The following is a 21,769-nucleotide window of genomic DNA, read 5'->3' on the forward strand; positions in this document are numbered from 1 at the left end:
CACACAGACCCACGGGAGTTAAGATTCGTGACAATAAGTTTCACCCCCCCCCCCACATCACAGTACCCACTGGCTCCACACTAGATGGAACATAAAGCCAAGATTTACTCCTGAGATTAATCTGGGGTGTGAAGTCAGCTCCCCCCGACATACATAAAACCAAGACTTGCTTTTGCCTGTTTGAAAGATGCAGGCGTGAGGGCCAGATGAGAGCATTCACAAATTATTTTTTTTAATTACTTTAATGTTTGAATAAGTAATAGAAGAGCAAAAGGTCACACACGAAGTATTAGGGATCAGGATGGCTTTGGACGTGACAACGGTTATAGTAGCAGCTGGAAGACGATGGAGAAATTTCTGCAAAATTGGCCTCTGCGCACCCTTTTCTGTAGGAAAATGATTTTCAGGTTAGAATTTTATACCCAGTGTGATAGACTGAATGTTTGTGTCCCCCACCCCCAAATTCACAGCTTGAAATCCTAACCCCCAAGGCGATGGTGTTGGAAGGTGGGGTCTCTGTGAGGTGATTGGGCCACGAGGGTGGAGCCCTCATGAGTGGGATTAGTGGTCTTATAAAAGGGACCCCAGAGAGCTCACACACCCCTTCGTCCACAGGAGGACACAGCAATAAGATGGCATCTACGAACTGGGAAGCTGGTCTCACCAGACACTGAGTCTGCTGGCGCTTTGATCTTGGACTTCCAGGCTCCAAAACTGTGAGAGATAAGTGCCTGTTGTTTCTAAGCTGCCCAGTCAATGGCATTCTGATGCAGCAGCACGGACGCCCTGGGACAGCCAGCCAAACTATCCATCAAGTGTAGGAGGCCATGGACCTCTCCAGACAGTTGAACTCTCCCCTGCACTCTTGTTGGAAAGGCAGCAGACTACAAGCTCCCAAGACAAGGGAGTAAATCCAGGAAGATGCAGAACACCCAATGTGTCTGCGGTCTGGAGATTTAGACAAGAGGCAGAGAGGGTCTGAAGCTGGATTAACAATAAGCACATAAAGAAAAAAGAAACAGATAAAACAACACAGCGATTGATAACTATAGGGGAAAAAGGTAAGGCAGGAAAAGTAACGATAGTATATTACCTGGCTCTGCCGTAGGCTCCATTTACGTGATCATGTGAACTGAAACCACGCTCTCTGCGTCGCAGGGCTGGTGCTGAGAAGGAGGTGGTAGGGGCAGTGGATGAGGGAAAATTTATGCCTCTTCTTCATAGGGGAAGTCAGTAGATCCTGATTCAGCTGAAAAAACAAGGAGCAATACAAGAATGTTATTTAGGAATACAGACAGAAATACCAAAAGGATTACTTTTTTAGAAAAGAGGAAGTTGCCGCCTCTGGGGAAGAATAACTGGGGTGGGTGGGGTGGGAGGTAGGGGATTGCTGTTTTTTTATAAGAAGCCCTGGGAATTATTTAACTCCTTAGATTATATGCACATACAACTGTGATTTTAAAAGACTTAAGAAAAGGTTTTCCCGTGAGCCCTGGATAAGCGAGAGCTCAGATTGCAGCTGGAGGGAAGTTGGCCCGGGAGGCGGATGGAGACCCTGCCTTGCCTGAGAGACATGGGGGAGGGAGGACGAGTGAGAGGCAAGGGCCCTGGGTTCCCTGGTGGAGACGGGGCTCTCAGAGACCACCAGGCAGTGTGGCGGCTGCCTGCTCCCTGGGGCACGTCCAACCTCCCGCTGCAGGTCCGGAGGAAGGCGCCTGGCAGCAGGGCCCCGAGGTGCTCGGGGAAGCCACGGCGGCCAGGCCGTGCGGGTGGAACCCAGGTCTTCCCCACCTGGTCTCGCCTCCCCTTAGATCCTATCTGGAGACACTTAGGGGCGGGCACAGTGCCCCGTACTGAGCTGACTTGGCCGCCCTCAGGCCATTCCAGGGACTCTGTCCTCCCGTTTCCAGATGCAAAACCAACACTGGATTTTTGCCATTTGAAGGACGCGGGAGCGAGGGCGGAGATTCCTTTGTGTTCTGAGAAAAATACAGCATCTGGCCCCTCTGCCCCCAGCGTGGGAACAGACAACCCTCAAAATGTGTGGGCGTGCGTGTGCGTGCGTGCGCGTGCGCGTGTGTGCGTGCGCGCGTGCGTGTGTGCGTGCGCGCGTGCGTGTGTGCGTGCGTGCGCGCAGAATCACACTCCTAGGGCCCATCTGTCCTTTGGGCTTTAGGATAGTTTCCTCCGCGTTGCTGGCAAACCCTGCCGTTCTGACGGCAGCTGTGACTGCTCCGCTGAGTCTCCGGAGCCCCGTGACCACACAAAGGGCTCGGTCTGCCAGTCCGTAAACCTGCCCCCGGCAGCGCGCCGGGCAGTGACACGGGGGGCGAGAGGGGCCGGCTCAGGGGTCTCGATGTGCTAGGCCCGAGTCCTTGCCGCTCAGAGTGTGACCGCAGTTGGGCAGCTGGGTGTCACTTGAGAGCTTGTTGGAAAGGGGGCTCGCCAGTGGCACCCCCAGATCTACCCACTCGGGACCCGCGTTCAAGCAGATACCTGGGAGGTTAAAGTTCAGGGCTACCTGGTTTATAGGACTTAACGGTCCCCCGAATCATGCAAGGTTGGGGTGTCACCTGCGGGTGAGAAAAGTGTGGTTCAGTGAAGCTGGGTGACTGACCCCCCCTCACCCAGCCATGAGTAAACGCCCTGGCCTTGACCCCAGGGCCGGGCCAGCTGGGCTCAGAAGGGCTGCCGGCTGGTCTGGACATGGCCTCTGGTGACATACAAGGGACACCAACTGTCTGGGGCTGTTTCCTCAGCTGGAAGGTGGGGAGGAGCGGCTCTAAGGGCACCTGCATTTCACACACGGTTACGAACCCGCATTCCGCTGTGGGGCCTCCGGGGGGCCAGACACAGTCACGGGGGAGACAGGCGGTGGGCGGGCAAGGACCCAGGCGGCCAGAGGCAAGCACCAGGTGCCTATCTGCATCCTGACTCTGCTCCCGGCTGGCTGTGTGACACTAGGCAAGTGACCTGCCCTCTCTGTGCTTCAGCTTTCCTCCTCTGTGAATGGAGAGTAACTGGAGATGAAATACTTCACTACTTGTAGGGTGCTTCCAACGGAGCCTCGCGTGACAAGCACTCTAGACTTGTTTCTTAAACAGATATTAAAGAAAAAGCGCTAGGCCAAGTTCAGCTCAGGGGCAAGAAGGAGGGTGGGGGTGAGGGGAGGCTTCTGGGAGGAGGAGACCCCAGGCTGAGATCACCTGGGACACAAGGAGCAGGGGTGAGGGGCCGGTGGAGAGAAAGGAGACCAGGGACCCCTTGGGGATGGCATGTACGTGGGAGTTGGCTGGTCCCAGTGGGGTGGGAACAGGCTCCAGGGCAGGTGGGGAGAGATGAGGGAAGGCGGGCTTGCTGGACCCAGTGCCACCACCTGTGGGATGAGATACCAGGTCCTCAAAGTCAGAAATGATGCCTGACACCTGAGTGAGATGTTTCCAAAGAGCTTCCTTTGTTTTGTAGAAAGAGCTGAATGCAGGACGTTGCTGGGAGTGGACGCTGAGCTTGGGTTTGGACTGCTGACGGCTGCAGCCCGGGGCGCAGCTCACGGGAAGGATCCCAGGCCACTGTGCACACAGAACCACACTCCATTACGGGCACCCCTGCTTTGGGCACCCCTCCCAGCCTCTCTTCCTTCCCAGGTGGGGCAGGTATGGACCAGGAAATGCCCAGGTGAAGGGTCCCGAGGTCCAGGGACACAAGCTCCTGATGGGGCAGGGGCAGGGAGGTCATGCAGGAGCAAGCTGGGCCACGGTGGTGGGGCTGGGGGACCAGGGGGACCTCTGGGAGCTCCAGGAAGCGGTGCCCTGGGATGGGGCAGATGACCAGCCTTCAGAGGAACGGCACCCAGCGCGGACCTGTAGGTGGAAGGCTTCCCGCGCAGGAGATGCGGCCACACCTGTCCGGTGGCATGTGTCTCCTGAACTGTCGGGAAGCAGCCTCAGGACTTGTCACCTGTCCCAGGTCACAAGGTAACAAACAAACGGCTGGGCTCAGGCCCATCCGAATCTGCCTCCTGGCTGCCCTCAAAGTCAATCTATCCCTTCAGGGTCTACCTCCTGACCGGCTGTCACCCCTCTGTCTACCACCATCTCAAGCATCTGGCAAGCAAGTCCCAAAGGCCTCACCACCCACAGACCTAGAACTTTCCCACCATCTCGCTCGGAGCCACCATCAGCTGATGGGTCCCTGTGGGACCCTCTGCCTGTCTCCCTGCTTCCGCCCTTGCTGCCCGAGGCCTAGCCCTGCCCCACCTTTACTTTCCCCAGAGCACATGGCAAGCTCTGTTTACTGTTTACGCTTTAATCTAATTCTCCCCATGGGGATGTCAGCGCCATAGGAGCAGTGCTCTCTGCTTTCTCCCTTTGTGCCCCCATCCTACAACAGCATCAGAGAGGGGGCAGGCACAGGCAGGGAGGCCAGCTGGGAGGCTGGGGTTCTGATGGAGAGAGTAGGGGTGCTGACCCAGGGGTCCAGGAGGGCTCCCTGGAGGAGGTGTGGCTCAGTCGGGTGGGCTTGGCTGTGGACGCTCAGTGACTTAGATTAGCAGAGGCTCAGGAAGGACGCCTCAACTCCCTGCTAATCAGGACGCAGCTTTGAAGGAGCATCTGCAGAGGCCCGGCCCTGGCCATTCAGCTTTGTGCCTCAGGAGTTAGCAGGTACCCAATGCGGCATGGCTCCGTCCCACAAGTATTAAGTGGACGCTTTCATTCACATGAGAGCCTAGAGGAGCCTGGAGGGGAACCACAAAGCTGACTTCCGCAAGAGAGCATGGACTTCTGCGAGACAGCACGACGTCCGCAAGAAAGCACGGACTGCTGCGAGAGATCACGTCTTCCGCGAGACAGCACAACTTTCGCGAGAAAGCACGGACTTCTGCGAGAGAGCACAACTTTCGCGAGAGAGCACGACTTCCGCGAGAAAGCACGGACTTCGGCGAGAGATCACATCTTCCGCGAGACAGCACAACTTTCGCGAGAAAGCACGGACTTCTGCGAGAGAGCACAACTTTCGCGAGAAAGCACGGACTTCTGCGAGAAAGCACGGACTTCCGCGAGAAAGCACGGACTTCCGCGAGAGAGCACGTTTCTGCGAGACAGCCGTCTGTGGAATGCAGGTAGGCCACCTGGGACACAGAGACGGAGAGGCCGAGTGAGGGTCAGTCTGGGAAGAGGAGCTGCTGGGGGGACAATGAAGGGAATGGTGTTGGAGGCAGAGGCAACAGCCTGTGCAAAGGCTCTGAGCAGGAGGCCCCAGCTGCCTCGCCGTCCTCCCAGGGGCCTGGCGGGATTGTGGGAGGACAGCGCTGGGCCCGCCACACAGCAGTTGCACCTGGAGGGGTGGGTGCAGGGACCTGTCAGGTGGACTTTCTCCGGCACAGCTCTTGGCTTTGCTCACGTGCCCGCCAGCGGCCTGGCAAACGTGCCGCGGAAACCCCACTTGGTTGTTCTGGTTTGGGTTTGTGTGTTTCTTTTTAAAGAAAAACAGCCGCAAGGCCAGGAGAGAGTGGCCGTTTTGGAGAAAGTTCCGATGCCACGGGCCCGGCTTATACACTCAGGGCCAGGCCCCAGAGCCACCCCCTCCCGCAGGCCTGGGGGAGGCCGTGCTGCCCCGTCCAGCAGGATGCCAGCCCTGCCCCCTCAGGCCTCGGGCTCAGGCCGGCACGACATCGAGCTCCCTTCAGCTTTCTCAGACGAGGGCCTCCCTCCGGGCAGAGCCCAGACCAGCCGTGCGGTGTGCTCTCTGGAGCCCCGCTCGCCAGGCTGGGCTGAGCCCAGGGCCTGTGCACAGCCGCCCCAGCAGGGCTCCACCCTGAGCATCTGCCGGGCCTGGGGCCGCCCTCCATGCCCCCAGAGCCCCAGACGGCACCGTCCTCCCCGCCGTGACCCTGCACAGCAGCAGCTGGTCACCACCTGCTAGACGTCTCATAGGAGCCGGCCCACTATCTCCTCAAACCCTCACGGGACCCCTGCCATGTAGGCGGGGCCGCCCCATTTTACAGGTGTGGAAACTGAGGCACCGGCAGTTTGTGTCGCTTGCCTGATCCCAGGAGTGGGGGTCGGGACCCCTGATGTCAACACACAAGTTATCTCCCCTCCGGGGATCTGGGTCCAGCCTGGAACAGGGATGAGAAGCAGCCGGATATGGGCCCGGAGACACGATCCTCGGGTCGCAGGCTGGCCTCTGACGTCACCGCCGCCCGGAGAGGCTGGGGTTGGAGTCCCCACTTCCCTCACCCTCCACCTCTGCCGTCTCACGACCAGTGCCGGAAAGAGGGTCCCCACGTGCCTCTGAGGTGAAGCGGAGAGGGAGGGGCTGTGGTGGGTGCCCTGGGGGCAGAGGCAGGGGAAAGTCTCAAGAGAGGGTCCAAGCCGAGGCTGGCCAAGGGCTTGGTGAATGGCCAGAGGTGACTTTTTCTGGGCTGCAGGGGCAAGAAGGGGAGAAGGTGGGGGGCCGTGGAGGCTGCCATGAAGGGCCCTGAATGCAGTCCAAGGAGCTCCCCACTGGCCCCCAGGGGCGGGGGGCATGGGGAGGCCTCTCCATCAGGCCCAGGTGATGGGCGCTGGCTCAGAGAGGTACATGGGTGGGCATAGAGAGGAGGGGCTTCTGAGGGAGGGGGCACCCGGGGGCCTTGTCAGGACCAGGTCGCTAGGGGCCAGCGGTGACCCCAGGACGCAGCTGGGGCTGCGTGGGGAGCACGTGTGGGAGCGGGGGCCCCCACAGCTGTGCCCTTCCCTGGGGCGGGACCTGGGGAGCAGAGGGGTCAGCTGACCGTAGCCATCGGACTGGGTGAGATGGGACCCCGGGGCTCCCGGCCTGCCCAGCGCTCTCCACGTCCACCCTGCCTCCCTCTAGTCCTGGCCCACCTATTAAATTGAAATGTCCTGCAGTAGCAGTGCCTGCACTGGGGGGTAAGCTGACAGCCGCATGCATCCCCAAGCCTCACTGTTGACTTGACAAATTGGGGTTTTTGTGGGGTTTTTTTGTTTGTTTGTTTGTTTGTTTCGGTATGCGGGCCTCACACTGTTGTGGCCTCTCCTGTTGCGGAGCGCAGGCTCCGGAAGCACAGGCTCAGCAGCCACGGCTCACGGGCCCAGCCGCTCCGCGGCACGTGGGATCCTCCCGGACCGGGGCACGAACCCGCGTCCCCTGCATCGGCAGGCGGACTCTCAACCACTGCGCCACCAGGGAAGCCCGACAAATCGGAGTTTAACAAGTGTGAAAAACAAACTTATATGAGCCAGTAAACATCAAAAATGTGCATGAACGTCGACCCAGAAGTCTCACTCTGGGAGGACACCATATAATCCCAAATACACAGGGGAGGACACACACATGACCTTGTCCACCCCTCGCTGGGCCATTTGTCATAGAGGGAATCAGAAAACAGCCTTCACATCCAACCACAGGGAAATGGCTACAGCAACCGTGGCCGTGTGAGCGCTGTACGGTGCCATGGAGAATACTTAGAATCGAATATTAACAGAGAAAACAAGAAAAACCATGTGAGCCCAGGCATGTAGTGCCGTCCAGAAAACCCACTGCAGGTGAAGGTGCGGGGGGTAGAACCCCCTCGATGAAGGATTTGCTGTTTGGAGGCGTGTGGCCAGGCTGTGGGTGGTTCTCTTCCTTGAGCTGAGAATTTTATATGACGTGTTTGTATTATCTTTCTGATTTTAAAAAGAACCCTTAACAGAGATCGAGGTGTGGGCAGGGTTGTTCCTTCTGAGGCCTCTCTCCCTGGCTTGAAGACGGCCACCTTCTCCCTGTGTCCTCACAGGCTCATCCCTCTGTCTCTGTCTGTGTCCTAATCTCTTCTTACAAGGACACCAGTCCTCCTGGACTAAGGCCTACTCTCAGGACCTCATTTTCCCTTAATTACCTCTTTAAAGGCCCTAACTCCAAATGCGATCACTCTGAGGTAATGGGGCTGGGGCTTCAACATGGATTCAGGGACGGAATTCAGCCCAAAACTCACAGCTGTCCCCAGCTGCAAGGGAGGCTGGGAAAGCAGGCCTGTCAGGCCCAGCCGCAGAGAGGAGATGACAGCTGTAAATCACGCACACGTGGGTCTGCGAACCAGCCCTGAGTCTGGTGAAAGGCACACGAGAATCAGGAAGGGGGCCGCGGCCCCGCATGTCTGTGTGACCCTACGTGCCCAAGGCTTACTATTGATCCATTTAGGCTAAGATTTCTGTTACGATGCCGTGGTTTCAGCTGGACCATATTCATGGGCTCTGCTGCGGTGGGAAGTTTGCACAAAGGTAGCAAGTCGTGAAATTCCATCGGCTTCCTTCACAGCCAGAGCTTCTGAAACTCCGCTGCGGTGGACAGAGCCCCTAGCTTGTGCCCGGCACGGCAGAGCACCGGGAGCACAGAGGAGGGTCCCCGAGAGTGGCTTTCGCGAGGGTCCAGGGGCAGCAGGAAGGGCGTTCCAGGCAGGAGGAGCAGCCCGTGCAAACGTCTGCGGAGGGGCTGGAAGGGGCGTTGGCTTGAGGGCAAGGGGGAGCCCAGGGGAGACGGGAGTCGGGCTGGGGGGGGGCGCGGGGCGAGGTCTGAACAGACGGGCCATGGGGTGTGGAGGCGTGAGGCTGGGACAGAGGGACACTGGGCAAGAACCATGAGTGGCTGCAGTGAGAAGGGAGGCAGGGCGGGTTCGCCCGGACATCTGGCGTGAGCGGACGCACGGTCATCGTAGCTTAGTTACAATTTTAAAAAATGCTTTAAGAGGCCCCATGGTGCCAGCCCTGCAGGGCAGTGGCGCTCCCTGCAGGTCCCCGTCCTGCTGCGTGGGGCCCTCTGTCTGCCTCTGCAGGCTCCCGGGGTGGAGGCACACCTGCCCACTCACCACCGTCCTCCATCGTCCTGGCGCTGGGAGGGAGGGAGACGCAGGCTGCCGCACCCTGCCCACCCCGTCCTGACGCTGGCTCTGGGCTGAGCACCCGGCAGGTCTGCTCAGGCTGCTGAGTAGGGGACCCGAGGCAACAGGCCTTGTCACGTGACCTGGGGTGAGTCTCGTGACTTTGCTGAGCATACCTACTGAAATCTGGGGGAGTGGGGGATTCAAGCGGTCGCTTAGCTCAGGGGTCTGGCACAGCCTCGGCGTACCAGGTGGCAGACCGACCGCTGCAGCTCAGCTCTGGACCGGAGCTCGGTGGCACCTGAGTGGTTAATGTTACTGCCTGGCAGGAGGCTGGGAATTCGCCAAAGGAGTTGTCAGAGTTTACCAGGGGGCCTCTCTTCCCAAGACACTCGCCCTGGGGGCCTGGGCCATCTTAGAAGCCTCCACCGCCGCAGGAGCCCCTGCCCGCCTCCCAGGGCTGGACCTGCCCCACGGTCGGGCCGATTAACTGGACAGCCATGACCTCACAGGGCGGCTCCCACAGTGCCCAGGGCTCGGTGATAAGGGACGGACGGGGTCCCACATCTGGGATGGATCAGCCGCCCTGGACAGGCCGCGGGCCCCGGGTCAGGCCGTGCAGAGACCGTCTGGGCTGCAGAGCGGATGCCGCAGAGCAGGAGTGCTCGGCACAGCCGAGGGGAGCCGTGCACGGAGGAGTAGCCTCCCCTGGCCGCCCTGGTTCAAGGGCTGTGTGTGGCTCTGCTAGATTCGGAAGTGCTGGGCAATAGTGCTGGTGGCAGATGTGCTGCGTCTCCTCCACGCCCACTGCTTGGGTGCACACTCTGTGTCCCAGACTTTGTCCCCACAGCACCCAAGAGCCAGTCACCGGAGATGTGGAGCCACAGCAACGGGCACTGCAGCGGCCAGCCCCCTGCTGGGCAGTTCCAAGCATGGTGACCACGGAGCACCTCCACTTACCTGCTCAGAGACCAGCACACAGCAAAGGCTTAGTGGGTGTTTGTTAAACAAATGGTGGATGTTGGGGAGGGGCTGGATGGAGGTGGGGGAGGGGTGGAGCTGGATGGAGGTGGAGGTGGGGGCTGGCGGGTGGGGTGCCTATGGCTGCTGGCTACCCCAGTCCTGCTCATGCCTCTCCGAGCCCATCACCCTGGAGTTTTCAAGGTTGCTTCAGGGAAGCGTGGGACCTGGTCCAAGGCTGAGATTTGTTGAAACCACTGTGGTCCTCTCCCTGGTGACGGGGCCGCGGGGGTGCTTCTCCAGCCTGGCTGTAGGAAGACGTCGTGCAAACACAGACCAGACACCGTCTGAGGCCTACAGCTTGGCAGGATGCCCGCACCGTCTTCCCTCCTGTCCCCACAAAGGGCTCTGTGTCCCCCTGGCCGGGCCGGTGTCACGGCTTTCTGAGCAGTGTTGTCTCTGCTGCCTCTGGCCCCCGTGGGCCAGCCAGGCAGGGGTGGGGGGAAGCGGGGAGGGGTGGGGCAGGCACCATCGGCAGAGCTGTCGCGTCATCGTGGCTGCAGACGGAGAGGTGAGGGTCCTGCAGAGGTGCCACCAGGCCCCCAGGCCTCCCGCCTCCCTGAGGGCATCCCTGGGAGCAGGGCGTCTTCCTGGAAATGCCCACCCTCTCTGGGAGGATGTTGGCCTGGCCCCAGACCTGTGCTCCTCACATGCGGCTCTCCTGGCCTCAGGCTGCGAGCACGCCCTGAGGCCGGAGGCCCGTGGTTCCTCGCCGTCCTGGGGCGGATCATTCAGCCCAAACCAGTCTGCTTTCCACTCCTAACACAGCCACTAGTGTGACTCTGAATACCCGCCCACCCAGCGCTCCAGACAGAACCAGCACACTGGTCCTGAGGCCCCTGCTATGGACGAAGGAACCTTCTGGAAGGATGATTTCACCGCAGACCACCCGGACAGAACGCAAGGCGGCCGGTCTCCTCTTCCACACTCTTCTTAGCGCACGACGGTTCTGCTGCCACCTTTGGACTCACAAAGTTAGCCCTGGAAGGGCTGCAGCCCCCAGCCCGGGAGCCCCTCGCCGAGGGACGGTGGAAGCACTTGGGACTGCAGGCTGGTCACTTGAGCTCTCAAGCAGCAGTGTCCTCCCCTGGAAAATGGGCACAATCCCGACCTCTGGAATCCGATGCACACGGCCTGCAGTTTCTCCCCGGTGGCAGGCCAGTGCGCTCTGGAGCCGGGGAACCTGAGTCCACATCCCAGCCCCTGACTGTGGGCTGCCTGACCCGAGAGCCCACCTCCCTGTGGCCACCACCCCCGGGGCTGGTGGGAGAGAAAGGCAGGCAGGGGGAACGCCAGCTGTGGGTCAGGTGCCACCTGGACACCGGTGCCCAGGCCAGCCCTGCACACGTCTCCTCCTGGCTTCCCTTTCAATGTCCCACGCCAGCCGGCGCCCACATGCCCACGATTTCCCCGGAAACACACGTCGTCCCCGTCCCCTTAGCCTTTTCCCTCTGGGCAGCGGAAACCCAGGCTGAAATCTGCACTCTGGGTGCAGGGTGCCCGTTGCCAGAGGAACCCTGGACCAGCCACCGAGCCACCCGCTGGAACAGGTGGAATCATTTGGTCCCTGGCTGGGCTCACAGAGGTCATACGGGAATGGGTCCTGTGCGTTTCCTTGCCTGGGCTTCCAAACCACAGAAACTGACTTCTTCACAGCCCTGGAGGCTGGAAGTCCAAGATCAAGGTGTGGGCAGCGTTGATTTCTTCTGAGGCCTCTCTCACTGGCTTGTGGACGGCCGTCTTCTCCCTGGGTCCTCACGTGGTTACCCCTCTGTGTGCGTCTGTGTGCCGATCCCTGCTTCTCATAAGGACACCAGTCTTACTGGATCAGGACCCGTGTGTATGACCTCATTTTACCGTAGTCACCTCTTTAAAGGCCCATCTTCAAGTACAGTCACATTCTGAGGTGCTGGGGGTAGGACTTCGTCATATGGATTTGGGGGGACACAGTTCAGCCATAACATCTTGTGTGGTCATTACTTTGGGGAAGACGGGCATCAAATCCAAGGTGCAGCAGCGCTGGTCACAGGGGAAACCCCCGGACTCCAAGTCCTCCCTGCTGAGCTCCCCCAGTTCAGAAGATGCCGAGGATGTGCTCCTTTCCTGGGGTTGCCCTTCCCACCTGGACCTCCCGTGTGCATTTCCCTTCCTGTAAGTTCCCGTGGAAGGTCAGCGTCCGCTTGCTGAATGACCAAGCCTGAGCGGGACCACTGCTGCTGCTCTGGCCGTGTCGAGTTTGTGTTCACAAAGCCTTTATCCGGCGTTCTGTCATTTGATACGTGATTTTCTACACAGGAGTAGAAATACACTCCTTAAGAAAACCACTTGGTTACTGAGACGGGCAAGTGAGTAGCTCTGGAAATAGCATTTGTTCATTTAATAGGGCTGGAGGGGAGCAGTGGCTTTGGCTTTTTTTTCCCTTGTGATGATTTTTAAAGAATTTCAACTGCAATGATATTGCAAGATGAGAAATGGATTTTTCAGTGGCTGGCGGGCTCCGTCTGGTCATACGGCACTCCAGCATTATTTTCACGGCGGTCCACACGTCCTGCCTGCTGTAGACGGGATGCCACTGGTCTTCAGTGTGAAGGACGTGCCCCCCCTCTGCCCACCTCTCCCTCCACGCGGCACCTCCGCCCCTGTGAGGGGCGGAGCTAGGAGACCATCACTGGTCCCAGGCATCCAGACGGGAGGCAGCCCCACCCAGGGTAGAGAGCCCTGGCTACTGCCTTGGAATGGGGCTGACCAGGAGCTGCAGCCAGTACTGGAGCTGGAAAGGTGGGCGGGGGTCAGCATGGGCTCAGAGCAGCAGCACAAGCCCAGGATGGAGACAGGAAGGCCCGAATCTCACACAAGAAGGCGAGCAGCCCCACTTGATGGAGTGATTGGACCACAGCTGTACCTGCCATCGCTGGGCACGGGGGCCAAAATGGTCATTCTTCCTTCAGCAGCATCTAAATCCGCCCAAATCATTTTTGACTCATTCATTCATTTGTTTCTTCACTCATTCATTCATGAGTTTTTTCATGCAACTCATTCACTCTTTCGTTCATCCACCCACCCACTGATCCACCCATCCACCCATCCACGCCTCCCTCCAGCACTTGCCAAGCGCTTCCTGTGGGTGGCCTCGAGCTGGGCACTGGAAACAGGTGACTCAGACCTGGTCCCTGACCTCAACCAGCTTCCAGACCAGTGGGAAGACTGACTACAAACCAGTCAGTGCTGTGCCGTCCAGGGAATCGGGCTATGCATGTGGTAAGGGCAGCATGTCACGTAATTCCTCCTGGCACACGAGTGGCACCAGGGCACAGGACAGGCCCCCCTGGCTCAGATACCAGGTGGGAAGGGAGTCCGCTGCCAACACCACATCCGGGTCCACACAGAGGCCGCTGCTCGGTCAGGAAAGGGGGACACGCCAAGGACGGAGGGAGCCGGGGTTGGGACGCCACGTGGGCATCCCTGGGACACAGCCGATCGTCCGTGGGGCCCCTGGCCCTCGACAGCCAGGTGTTGAGGTCGCCCACAGACAAAGACCACGTGACAAGGGCTCCCCCGGAGGGCAGGCTTCTGTGCAGCCCGGTATTTGCAGAGAAGGGCCGGCCTGGGGCCACGTGAAGCTCCTCCTGCGACCCCACCAGTCCCTGGTCCTCCGGCAAGACCCTGCACCCGGGCAAGAGGGCTGGAGGCCGGGGGCAGAGCCGGTCCCGGGCACACACAGGAGGTGAGGGGGCCGCACCTGGTCAGCCTCCATCCTCCATCCTGGCCTCTTCGTAAGGCCACAGGACGGCCCCTTCCCGGCCCCAGAGGCCAGGGGGAACGGAGACGGGGTGTCGGGTGAGAACCCACCCACCAGCCATCATCGTCCTGACCTGGGACACTCGAGTGACAGGTGGAGACGCCCATCAGCCTCCTCCGTCTGTCTCCCCACCGCCACCCCATCAGGGCGCTCAGGACCGCAGAGCAAACGCCCCCCCCCCCCCCCCCCCCCCGCGGAGCCAGGCAGCAGTGGGCGTTCCATTGCCTGTAGGAACAAACCAACTCACGTAACAAAGTGACAAAGTACACAACTGGGAGGTCAGAACTTAAGGATGACCAGACGTTCAGATCATTATGCATTTTTTTTTTCCCTTTGGAAACATGTCTTTGATGGAAGCTTCCAGTTCCACACAACAAAGTAATAAAACTGATTGTCTTTTCCTTCAAACTCTTCAACTATGTCATTCGGGTGGTCCATGATGCAAATTAGTAAGGTTATAATTTAATTACATGAGAAAGTCAAACCAGAGTGAACAAAGAATCAGATCGGCATCATATAGGGCTTAGTGAAGCAGAGCCTTGTAAGAAATCTCAGACGAAGAGAGAATATTGCCTGACCGGAATTACCAGCGGCCAGTTTCATAATCAGCATATGAAAATAGAACGTACAAAGCTCTAATTGTCAAAAAGCGCTCAGTCCATCAGGAAGAAATGACCTTGCAGGTTTTCTTTTCACCCAGCAAATCGGGATGGACCCAAATCAGCCCTGCCCCTCAGGGGTTACCCACCCTGCTGGGACTCGGGGTTGGGGGCTGGCCGGGATGAGCCAGTCCCGCCTTGGGCTCGACGGGACGAGCAGCCGGGCAAGGGCAGGGCGGTGGGCTTGGAGGGCGGCAGCCATCTCGGGGGCCTCCAGAACTTGAACTCGAGGCCCCTGTCTTCACGGCTTCGCCACAGTTAGCCAGTGCGACTACAGCTTTGATTTCAAACTTCCTATGACGGGCTTGTTGGCAGAGAATTCCGACCACCACGATGCCCTCTCTAGCACCTTGCTTTCCTGCAGCACCGCGCTCCAGAGGTTTTTATAGAGCTGCAAAAGATACATACAGAACACACACGTCCGTGAGGAGAAAGGTTCCGAGTGTGCCAGTGCAACTGTGAAAAGCCAGGAAGTTCTCTCCTGTCACTTCATGGAAACATTTTAAGATGATTTAAATTTAATTTACGTAAACCAGTCTTTGTCGGTAGAGAACAATTGTGAAAACGCAACTATAAAGGACCAGAAGGTACACTTAACGATGACGACATCCTGCTTGCCCTTGGCTTTGGAAATTCTCGTGGAAGGGGGAGTCTGCAAGTTGACGCTTCTCTCGCGCCCATGTGGCTGCTGGCTGGCAGGCGGCGGTGTGCCCTGGGCCACGGGGCCTGGGCACGCACTGTCCCCTCTCTGCCTGCCCCGTCGGACTGTGCAGACTGGGCCAGCTGGCTGTCGCCTCAGGGCCCCCCAGGTGGATGTTATCTTCGAGGAAGGTCCTGAGCGTGGCAGGCAGCTGCCTGACACCTCCCTGCTCCCAGCACGGCCAGCGTCCAGGCTGAGGTCCGTGGAGACAGGGAAGGGGCCGATTTTGTATCTGGCTGATGGTGACAAATGTTACTCTTAAGAAGCCACCCTCCCCGGCACCTGCTAAACACACTCAGCAATTCTGCCCACGTGCTGCTATTCTCGGCTCCCAGGGAGACACAGAGACAGGCTTTGTCTCCACAGGTCATCAATCCGAGGTGACACTGCCCAGCCTGGAGCGTTAATGCTTCACCTACTGATGACCTCGATCTCCTACAGCTGTGCTTGTTCATCTAAAATGAATTTCTGGGACTTGCCTGGTGGTACAGTGGTTAGGAATCGGCCTGCCAATGCAGGGGACACGGGTTCGAGCCCTAGTCTGGGAAGATCCCACACGCCGTGGAGCAACCAAGCCCGTGCACCACAACTACTGAGCCTGCGCTCTAGAGTCCGTGTGCCGCAACTACTGAGCCTGTGCGCCACAACTACTGAAGCCTGTGTGTCAAAACTACTGGGCGCGTGCTCTAGAGCCTGCAAGCCACAACTACTGAACCCACGCACCACAACTACTGAAGCCTGCGTGCCACAACTGAGCCTATGCTCTACAGCCTGCGAGCCACAACTACTGAGCCCGCGCACCACAACTACAGAGCCTGCGCTCTACAGCCCGTGCGCCACAACTTCTGAAGCCCACGCACCACAACTACTGAAGCCCGCGCACCTAGGGCCCGTGGTCCGCAACAAGGAGCCACCGCAGTGAGAAGCCCGCGCACCGCAACGAAGGGTAGCCCCCGCTCGCCGCTAGAGGGAGCCCGCGCGCAGCAACGGAAAGTAACCCCCGCTCACCGCAACTAGAGAAAACCCGCGCACAGCAACGGAGACCCAACGCGGCCAAAAAAAAGTAAATAAATAAATTTATAAAAAGTAATGCCTGACATTAAAAATAAAATAAAATGAATTTCTTACCTAGGAGCACCTAGTTCAAACCTCAGCCCTTAACACTAGGAGGAACGCGCGCTGTGTAAGGCACCGTGTTGGGTGAAGCCTCAGGCTGGCTCTGGTGTCAGCGTGGAACCCGGGGCCCCCGTCTCGGGACAGCACGGGATGGGACGGACCTCCCCTACTCCTCCGCCGCCCGCCCGCGAGTCAGGGCCGCCTTCTGCAGAGCCGCTCGGCGCCGCCTGTTCGGGGCTAACGCCCCCGTGTGTGCTGCCTGCTGCTGGGAGCCCCGTGTCGCAGAGGCCAGCCCCTCTCCCGTGGGCTCGTCAGCACGTCCTCCTCGTGCTCCAGCTGGGGCCCTGGCCAAGAGCGAGGTTCACTCTCTCCTGCCTTCCCTCCAGACGGTCCATCTCGGCCCCAGTCCTGGCTCCGCTACAACCCGCCCGGCCCCTCCGGACGCTGGGTTTCTCCCTGGCGAAGTGGGCGTGGTAACACACACCGTGAGGCGGGGAGGGGACGCCCCGCCCAGCTGTGCAGCCAGAGGACAGCAGACCCTCCACAGATGTACAGTCCCCGCCGTCCTGATTCGATGGGGGACTCGTCCGAACCGCCCACCCCAGTGCCTGCTACTCCCGTCCCAACCCCAGGTGTGGCCCGGGCTGGTCAGAGGTCCAGGCGCCTGCCCCACCCCCCAGACTGATGGCAGTGTCCCCTGGGGACAGACGGAGGGTTCCTAGCACCCTACGTTCAGTCTCCTGGGTCAGCAGAAGTCTCAGCAGAAAGAACACGACAGCCCTGGGACCTCAGCACGTGACTTCAGCACTTTGAAACGCCACGTCTCCATGGAAACACAGGGACCACCGCCCACAGGTAGTGGGAAGCACTGAGCAGACCCGTGGGTGTCGTCCAGCACGGGCATCTCCACGTGGTGGAGGAGGTCAGGCAGGGATGCCTGCGGGCACCGTGAGGGTCCCAGGGCAGGACAAAGTGGGGCCACTCTCGGGCGGGGGCACTTCAGCTGGCGGCCAGAGAAGAGCTCTCCGAAGAGGCGGCATCCGCTTAGCATGAACAGAAGCGCTCCGGCAACAGGAACACAGGTGCAAAGGCCCTGGGGTGGGAATGAGCCCAGTACGCCGGAGAAACAGGAGGACAGCGAGACTTTAGTCCAGAGGGTGGGAGGGGCGGGGCGTGAAATGACCTTGGAGAACCGGGCAGAGGTCAGGCCGCGTGGGCTGGGGACGCAGGAAGGGATGTGGGTGCTGTTTCAGGTGTGGGGCAGGTGCAGGTGCAGGGCTCCACCCGAGCAGCTGTCTGACAAGGTCTGCTTTTTAAGCCATCGTTGTGGAGCGTGGGGAGGAGGGGGAGGGGCGGAGCTTGGGAGCCACGTGCGGGCTGCCGGGGAAGCACAGGTAGGGGGTGAGGGGCTACGAGCTAGCGCCGTAAGACGGTCACAAGTCCCGGGAGTGGAGAGGCTCCCGGGAGAGCGTGAAAAGAGCGAGACAGCTGCAGGTCCCCGAGCTTCGCACAGGCTCGGGCTGACCTCGGCATCACAGCCCAAGAGGGCGGCAATGCCGTCCCCTTTCTCGGAGGAGGGCAGGCCGGGGGACGGCTGACCCGCCCGTGACCACCCCCACTTCTCCCGGCCACTCCCTCCCCGCTGCCCACGTGTGACCAGCGACTCGTGGGCCACGCCATCGTCTCAGGCTCTGCCACGACTGCCTTGAGGCCCCAGAGGGCCCCCGGCTCGCGGTCCCGAGCGCAGTGCCCCCAGCCGCCACGGGAGGAGGCTGCTCTTTACCTCGCCGTCAGCTCTGCCTATCGGTGAGTCCAGGATGAAGTCAGGAGGGGCCATCACATCGACCAGGGCGACAGCGTCACCTTTCAGCTGTTGGAAAACAAAGTCCGTACACTTGGCAACTCCCGGCATCTCCATGGCGACCCCCGAGCAACGGAGCCTGCAACCCACTAGCAACGGTAACTCCAGCGGGCAGGCACATGCGGCTCAGTTACTAAAGCATTCTCTTCTCACTGGCCTGGATTTTACGTTCCCTGAGTGTGTGTCTGAATATTTTCACCATGTCGCTATCCGCTCAAGACTTCCAACGTTTTATTTTGTTTTCCAACAAGGTACGGACCGCTCGTAAAACTGACGATTCTGTGGCTCATTAATTGGCAACTGTCTTCTGAGGTTTGTCTCTGAACCCTGCCTTATCTGGGCCATTCCTGTTCCAACGGAGGAAAATATGTCCGGAAAAAAAATGTAAGAGAAAAAGCATCTATGAGCACCTGGAAAAGCCATCGTTCCAACGCTCTCTGGTTCCCAGTCGTTTGATTATTACTCCCGTCCCATTATACAAATTATTCTTCAATATGACGAGTGGAATTTATAGGAGAAGGCTCTCAAGCATTTTCTTGAAACGCAAACAATAATTTTCCTAAAATAACTGAAATGCCGTGGCTGAACTGAAGAGAACGCTGGAACGGGGGCGACTTGAACCACGTACGGAAGCAACCGCCGAGCAGAGAGTCGCGGGAACAGAGGAAAATGCAGCCTGCTTTGTGGTTCAGATGCTGCTGCAGGGCCCCGCACACCCTCGCCCCTCGGCGGCTGAGGGGAGACGAGCCCGCCCCGCCGCAGGGGCACACGTCAGCAGAGCAGGGTCCTGGGCTCGACGGGCTCGTAAGGGGCCCACGGGAAAGAGCCCGGCTTTGTGGGCCGCAGGGCCTCTGTCTCACGCTCACCCCCGCTGCGACGGTGTGGACGGCCCCACAGACGACGCACGAGGGAATGGCTGCACCCGGGAAGGGGCTGGCGCCCTCCACCCCTCCGACCCTGGCCTCCCCGAGTCAGGCCGAGCCTGGATCTGCCAGGCGGCTCGGGCTGCATTACGGCCCAGGACCGCCAGCCACCGGCTCCGTGGTGTGCGTGTCACGTTTGAGAGCAAGGAAACCGATGGCTGTATTTTTTATGACGGCAACTCACCACCTGTGGAACACGCGAAGGCAAACCCCCTCCTGTCTGACTAAACGTGGCCTGTGTACGTGGCTTGATCACAGAGACACCCTTACCCGGAGCCCACGTGGGGAGAGATGGGCGCTTAGGAAACAAACCCGGGGAGAGCCTACTGCCAACCGCGGAGGCGTCACCTAGGACTACATCAGCCTGAAAGCCCTGAAAGGGGAGAAACAGCGCGGCCTGTCGCCCGTCGTGTGAGACGCTGGGCAAAATGCTGGGACTTTGGTTCATGTCTTAACCATCAAAAGTAGAGAAATGCCTCTAGCTGCACCGCCCGAGAGGGCAGCCACGACACACGTGACTTGTTTCATTAAAATTAAAGAAAACTGGACTTCCGTGGTGGTGCAGCGGTTAAGAATCCGCCTGCCAACGCAGGGGTCACGGGTTCGATCCCTGGTCTGGGAAGATCCCACATGCCGTGGAGCAACTAAGCCCGTGTGCCGCAACTACCGAGCCTGCGCTCTAGAGCCCACGAGCCACAACTGCTGAGCCCATGTGCTGCAACTACTGAAGCCCGTGTGCCTAGAGCCCGTGCTCTGCGACAAGAGAAGCCACTGCAGTGAGAAGCCCGCGCACCGCAACGAAGAGTAGCCCCCGCCCTCCATAACTAGAGAAAGCCCGTGCGCAGCAACGAAGATCCAACGCAGCCCCAAAATAAACAAAATATAAATAAATGTGTTTAAAAAAAATTAAAGAAAACTAAAAATCCTTGGTCACACCGGCCGCCATTCTACCGCCAACAGCCCCAGGTGGCCAGTGGTGATGGTATGGGACAGCGCCGCCCCAGAACACGTCCACCCCCCAGAAAGCTCCAGTGGACAGAGTGTCGCCAGAACGTGACGTGGGGCTGGGGCCATCTGACTTTTCTGGGCGACGAAGGTAGAAGGATGCAATAAAAAAGGAAAATACCATGAAACGAACTAAAATTGGAGGCTCACTTGAAATGCTGGAGAGAATTACCGATTTTGCTGTAAAAAATATTATTAGAGCAAGCTGAACGTGTACAGATTCTACGACAGTGCCCGAAAGCGACGCTTCCTGAAATTTCTGACATAGGCACGTTCTCTGTTAAGTTTCCCGGCTGTGCTAACGGTTGCACGCACGCAAACGAGTCGGAAGCTAAGGTCAGTGAACGTTAATATACGGGTGATGGCGTGTAATGTGGAAATCGCATAAGGATATAAGGGGATTTCAACTCACCTGGGCACACAGGGCCAGGATGGCGTTCTCCACCATTTTACCTGCTTGTTCACCAGAAAAGTAGCCACCTGCAAGCAGAGCGCTGGTTACTCTGGGGTCTGCTACCCTAGCTCCCAAATTACCCACAAATGGCAAACATGCTGAAACAGCTTTCCAAAAGAGCCCATTCTGTGTGAAAATGCCTCGCTACTGCTGCCCGAGCCCCGCTGCGACCCCTTCACAGAAAGGCACCGGCCGGGGCTGGGCTCCGGTGTCCCCCTTCCCGCCAGCTCACTGAGCCTGTGCCGGGGGTCAGAGCCGGGAGCTGGGGAGGCTGAAGCCCAGGAAGGGCGGCCTCGGGGGGCTGCGGGGAGAGACCCGCGGGGCAGGGCCGGCGGCAGGCGCAGCGCGGGCGGCGGCGGGAGGCTGGGCTGGGGGCCGACGGGGGCTGCGGGCACACAGCTGCAGCTGCGGGCATGTGGGCGTCTGTAGCCACCGGGGGCTGGGCACGAGACCCAGCGCCTCAGCCTCACCTCCTACGCTGCGGCGGGCCGTGCCGTGCCGTCCAACAGGCCTAACGAGGTGGCCCCGACTTTGCTGCGGGACTGACTGGCTTCTGTCTGACTTTTGCCGCAGAGGACGGCGCCCGCTCACTCGGAGTGGGTGGGCTCCCCGCCCCACACACCGCTGCTCCGTCCGCCCGGGAGCCCTCGGGCACCACCTCCCAGGGGCAGCACCAGCCCCACGAGGGAAAACATGGGTTCTTGGCCAGGGGGAGGGGAAAAGTGTGCTCCTCACACAGCCCAGATGTACGCACAGAACGTGAACAGATACAGAGAATAGCTGTAGCGTTAACACGTCGTGGGGGTGGTTGGGAGAAAACGTCTAAAAGGGCTCCTTGGGGGATAATAATGAAAACGAAGGTTGAGAAACTCAGGTTTACCCCCTTCCCACCAATCTTCCAGGAATCAGGCCGTTCATCACCGCCTCCAGGAAGCCCTCCCGGATCCCCAGTCTGGGCATTCCTGGGGGTGCTGCCCCGCCCCAGCAGCCCGGGCTCAGCCCCGTGGGCGCCACCCTGCCGCTGTGCTTTTCTTCTTGTGGCCTCTGGGCTCCTCATCTGCTTCTCACTCAACACGTGATGAACGCTCCGAATGTGGCACGGAAGGAGCACCGTACGGGGAAAGCAGAGTCTCCCGGGTAAGGCGGAGGGTGCCCAGCTCCTGGGCAGCGGGCTCACCTCGGTAGAGCAGGGCCGTGTGCTGGTTCAGGGCCCACAGGGCGTAGAGAGCGCTGAGCCGGCCAAGCACAGCCCGCAGCGAGGGTGGCACGTGGGGCTGGTGCACGTGCTCGTGGAACCTCCGCACGACCGTGAGCTCCAGGAATGCCAGGGCCAACGGGCGGCAGCAGTACACCTTCAACAGAACAGAGC

At 59.5% G+C, this 21,769-nt stretch overlaps 1 protein-coding gene and 1 long non-coding RNA gene across 8 annotated transcripts in view; both read right to left on the reverse strand.

Annotated features, from left to right (window-relative positions):
* Window positions 1-250: 250 nt before the first annotated feature.
* On the reverse strand, window positions 251-2,041 carry LOC136794447 (uncharacterized). The gene is made up of 4 exons (XR_010841212.1): window positions 1,792-2,041; window positions 1,094-1,249; window positions 602-714; window positions 251-386 (listed from the first exon to the last, which is right to left on the reverse strand). It is a non-coding gene; the product is annotated as an uncharacterized lncRNA (long non-coding RNA).
* An 11,927-nt stretch (window positions 2,042-13,968) lies between these two features.
* ACOX3 (acyl-CoA oxidase 3, pristanoyl) overlaps window positions 13,969-21,769 on the reverse strand; it is a 46,769-nt gene continuing 38,968 nt past the window's right edge. The window contains exons 15-18 of one of the 7 annotated variants that reach the window (XR_010841158.1): window positions 21,578-21,752; window positions 20,359-20,426; window positions 17,941-18,365; window positions 13,969-14,732 (exon numbers count right to left, since the gene is read on the reverse strand). Coding sequence is in view for 3 of the 7 variants with exons in the window: in XM_059066504.2 (XP_058922487.1) it covers window positions 14,613-14,732; window positions 17,941-18,027; window positions 20,359-20,426; window positions 21,578-21,752 (450 nt within the window). In the remaining 4 variants the exon portion in view is untranslated. Of the gene's footprint in view, window positions 14,733-17,940; window positions 18,366-20,358; window positions 20,427-21,577; window positions 21,753-21,769 lie in introns of those variants that run through there. The other 6 variants (XM_059066504.2, XR_010841160.1, XR_010841159.1 and 3 more) reach the window with 6 other exon arrangements.

This window comes from Kogia breviceps, chromosome 6 (assembly GCF_026419965.1).
Source record: "Kogia breviceps isolate mKogBre1 chromosome 6, mKogBre1 haplotype 1, whole genome shotgun sequence".
NCBI classification, from domain to species: domain Eukaryota; kingdom Metazoa; phylum Chordata; class Mammalia; order Artiodactyla; family Physeteridae; genus Kogia; species Kogia breviceps.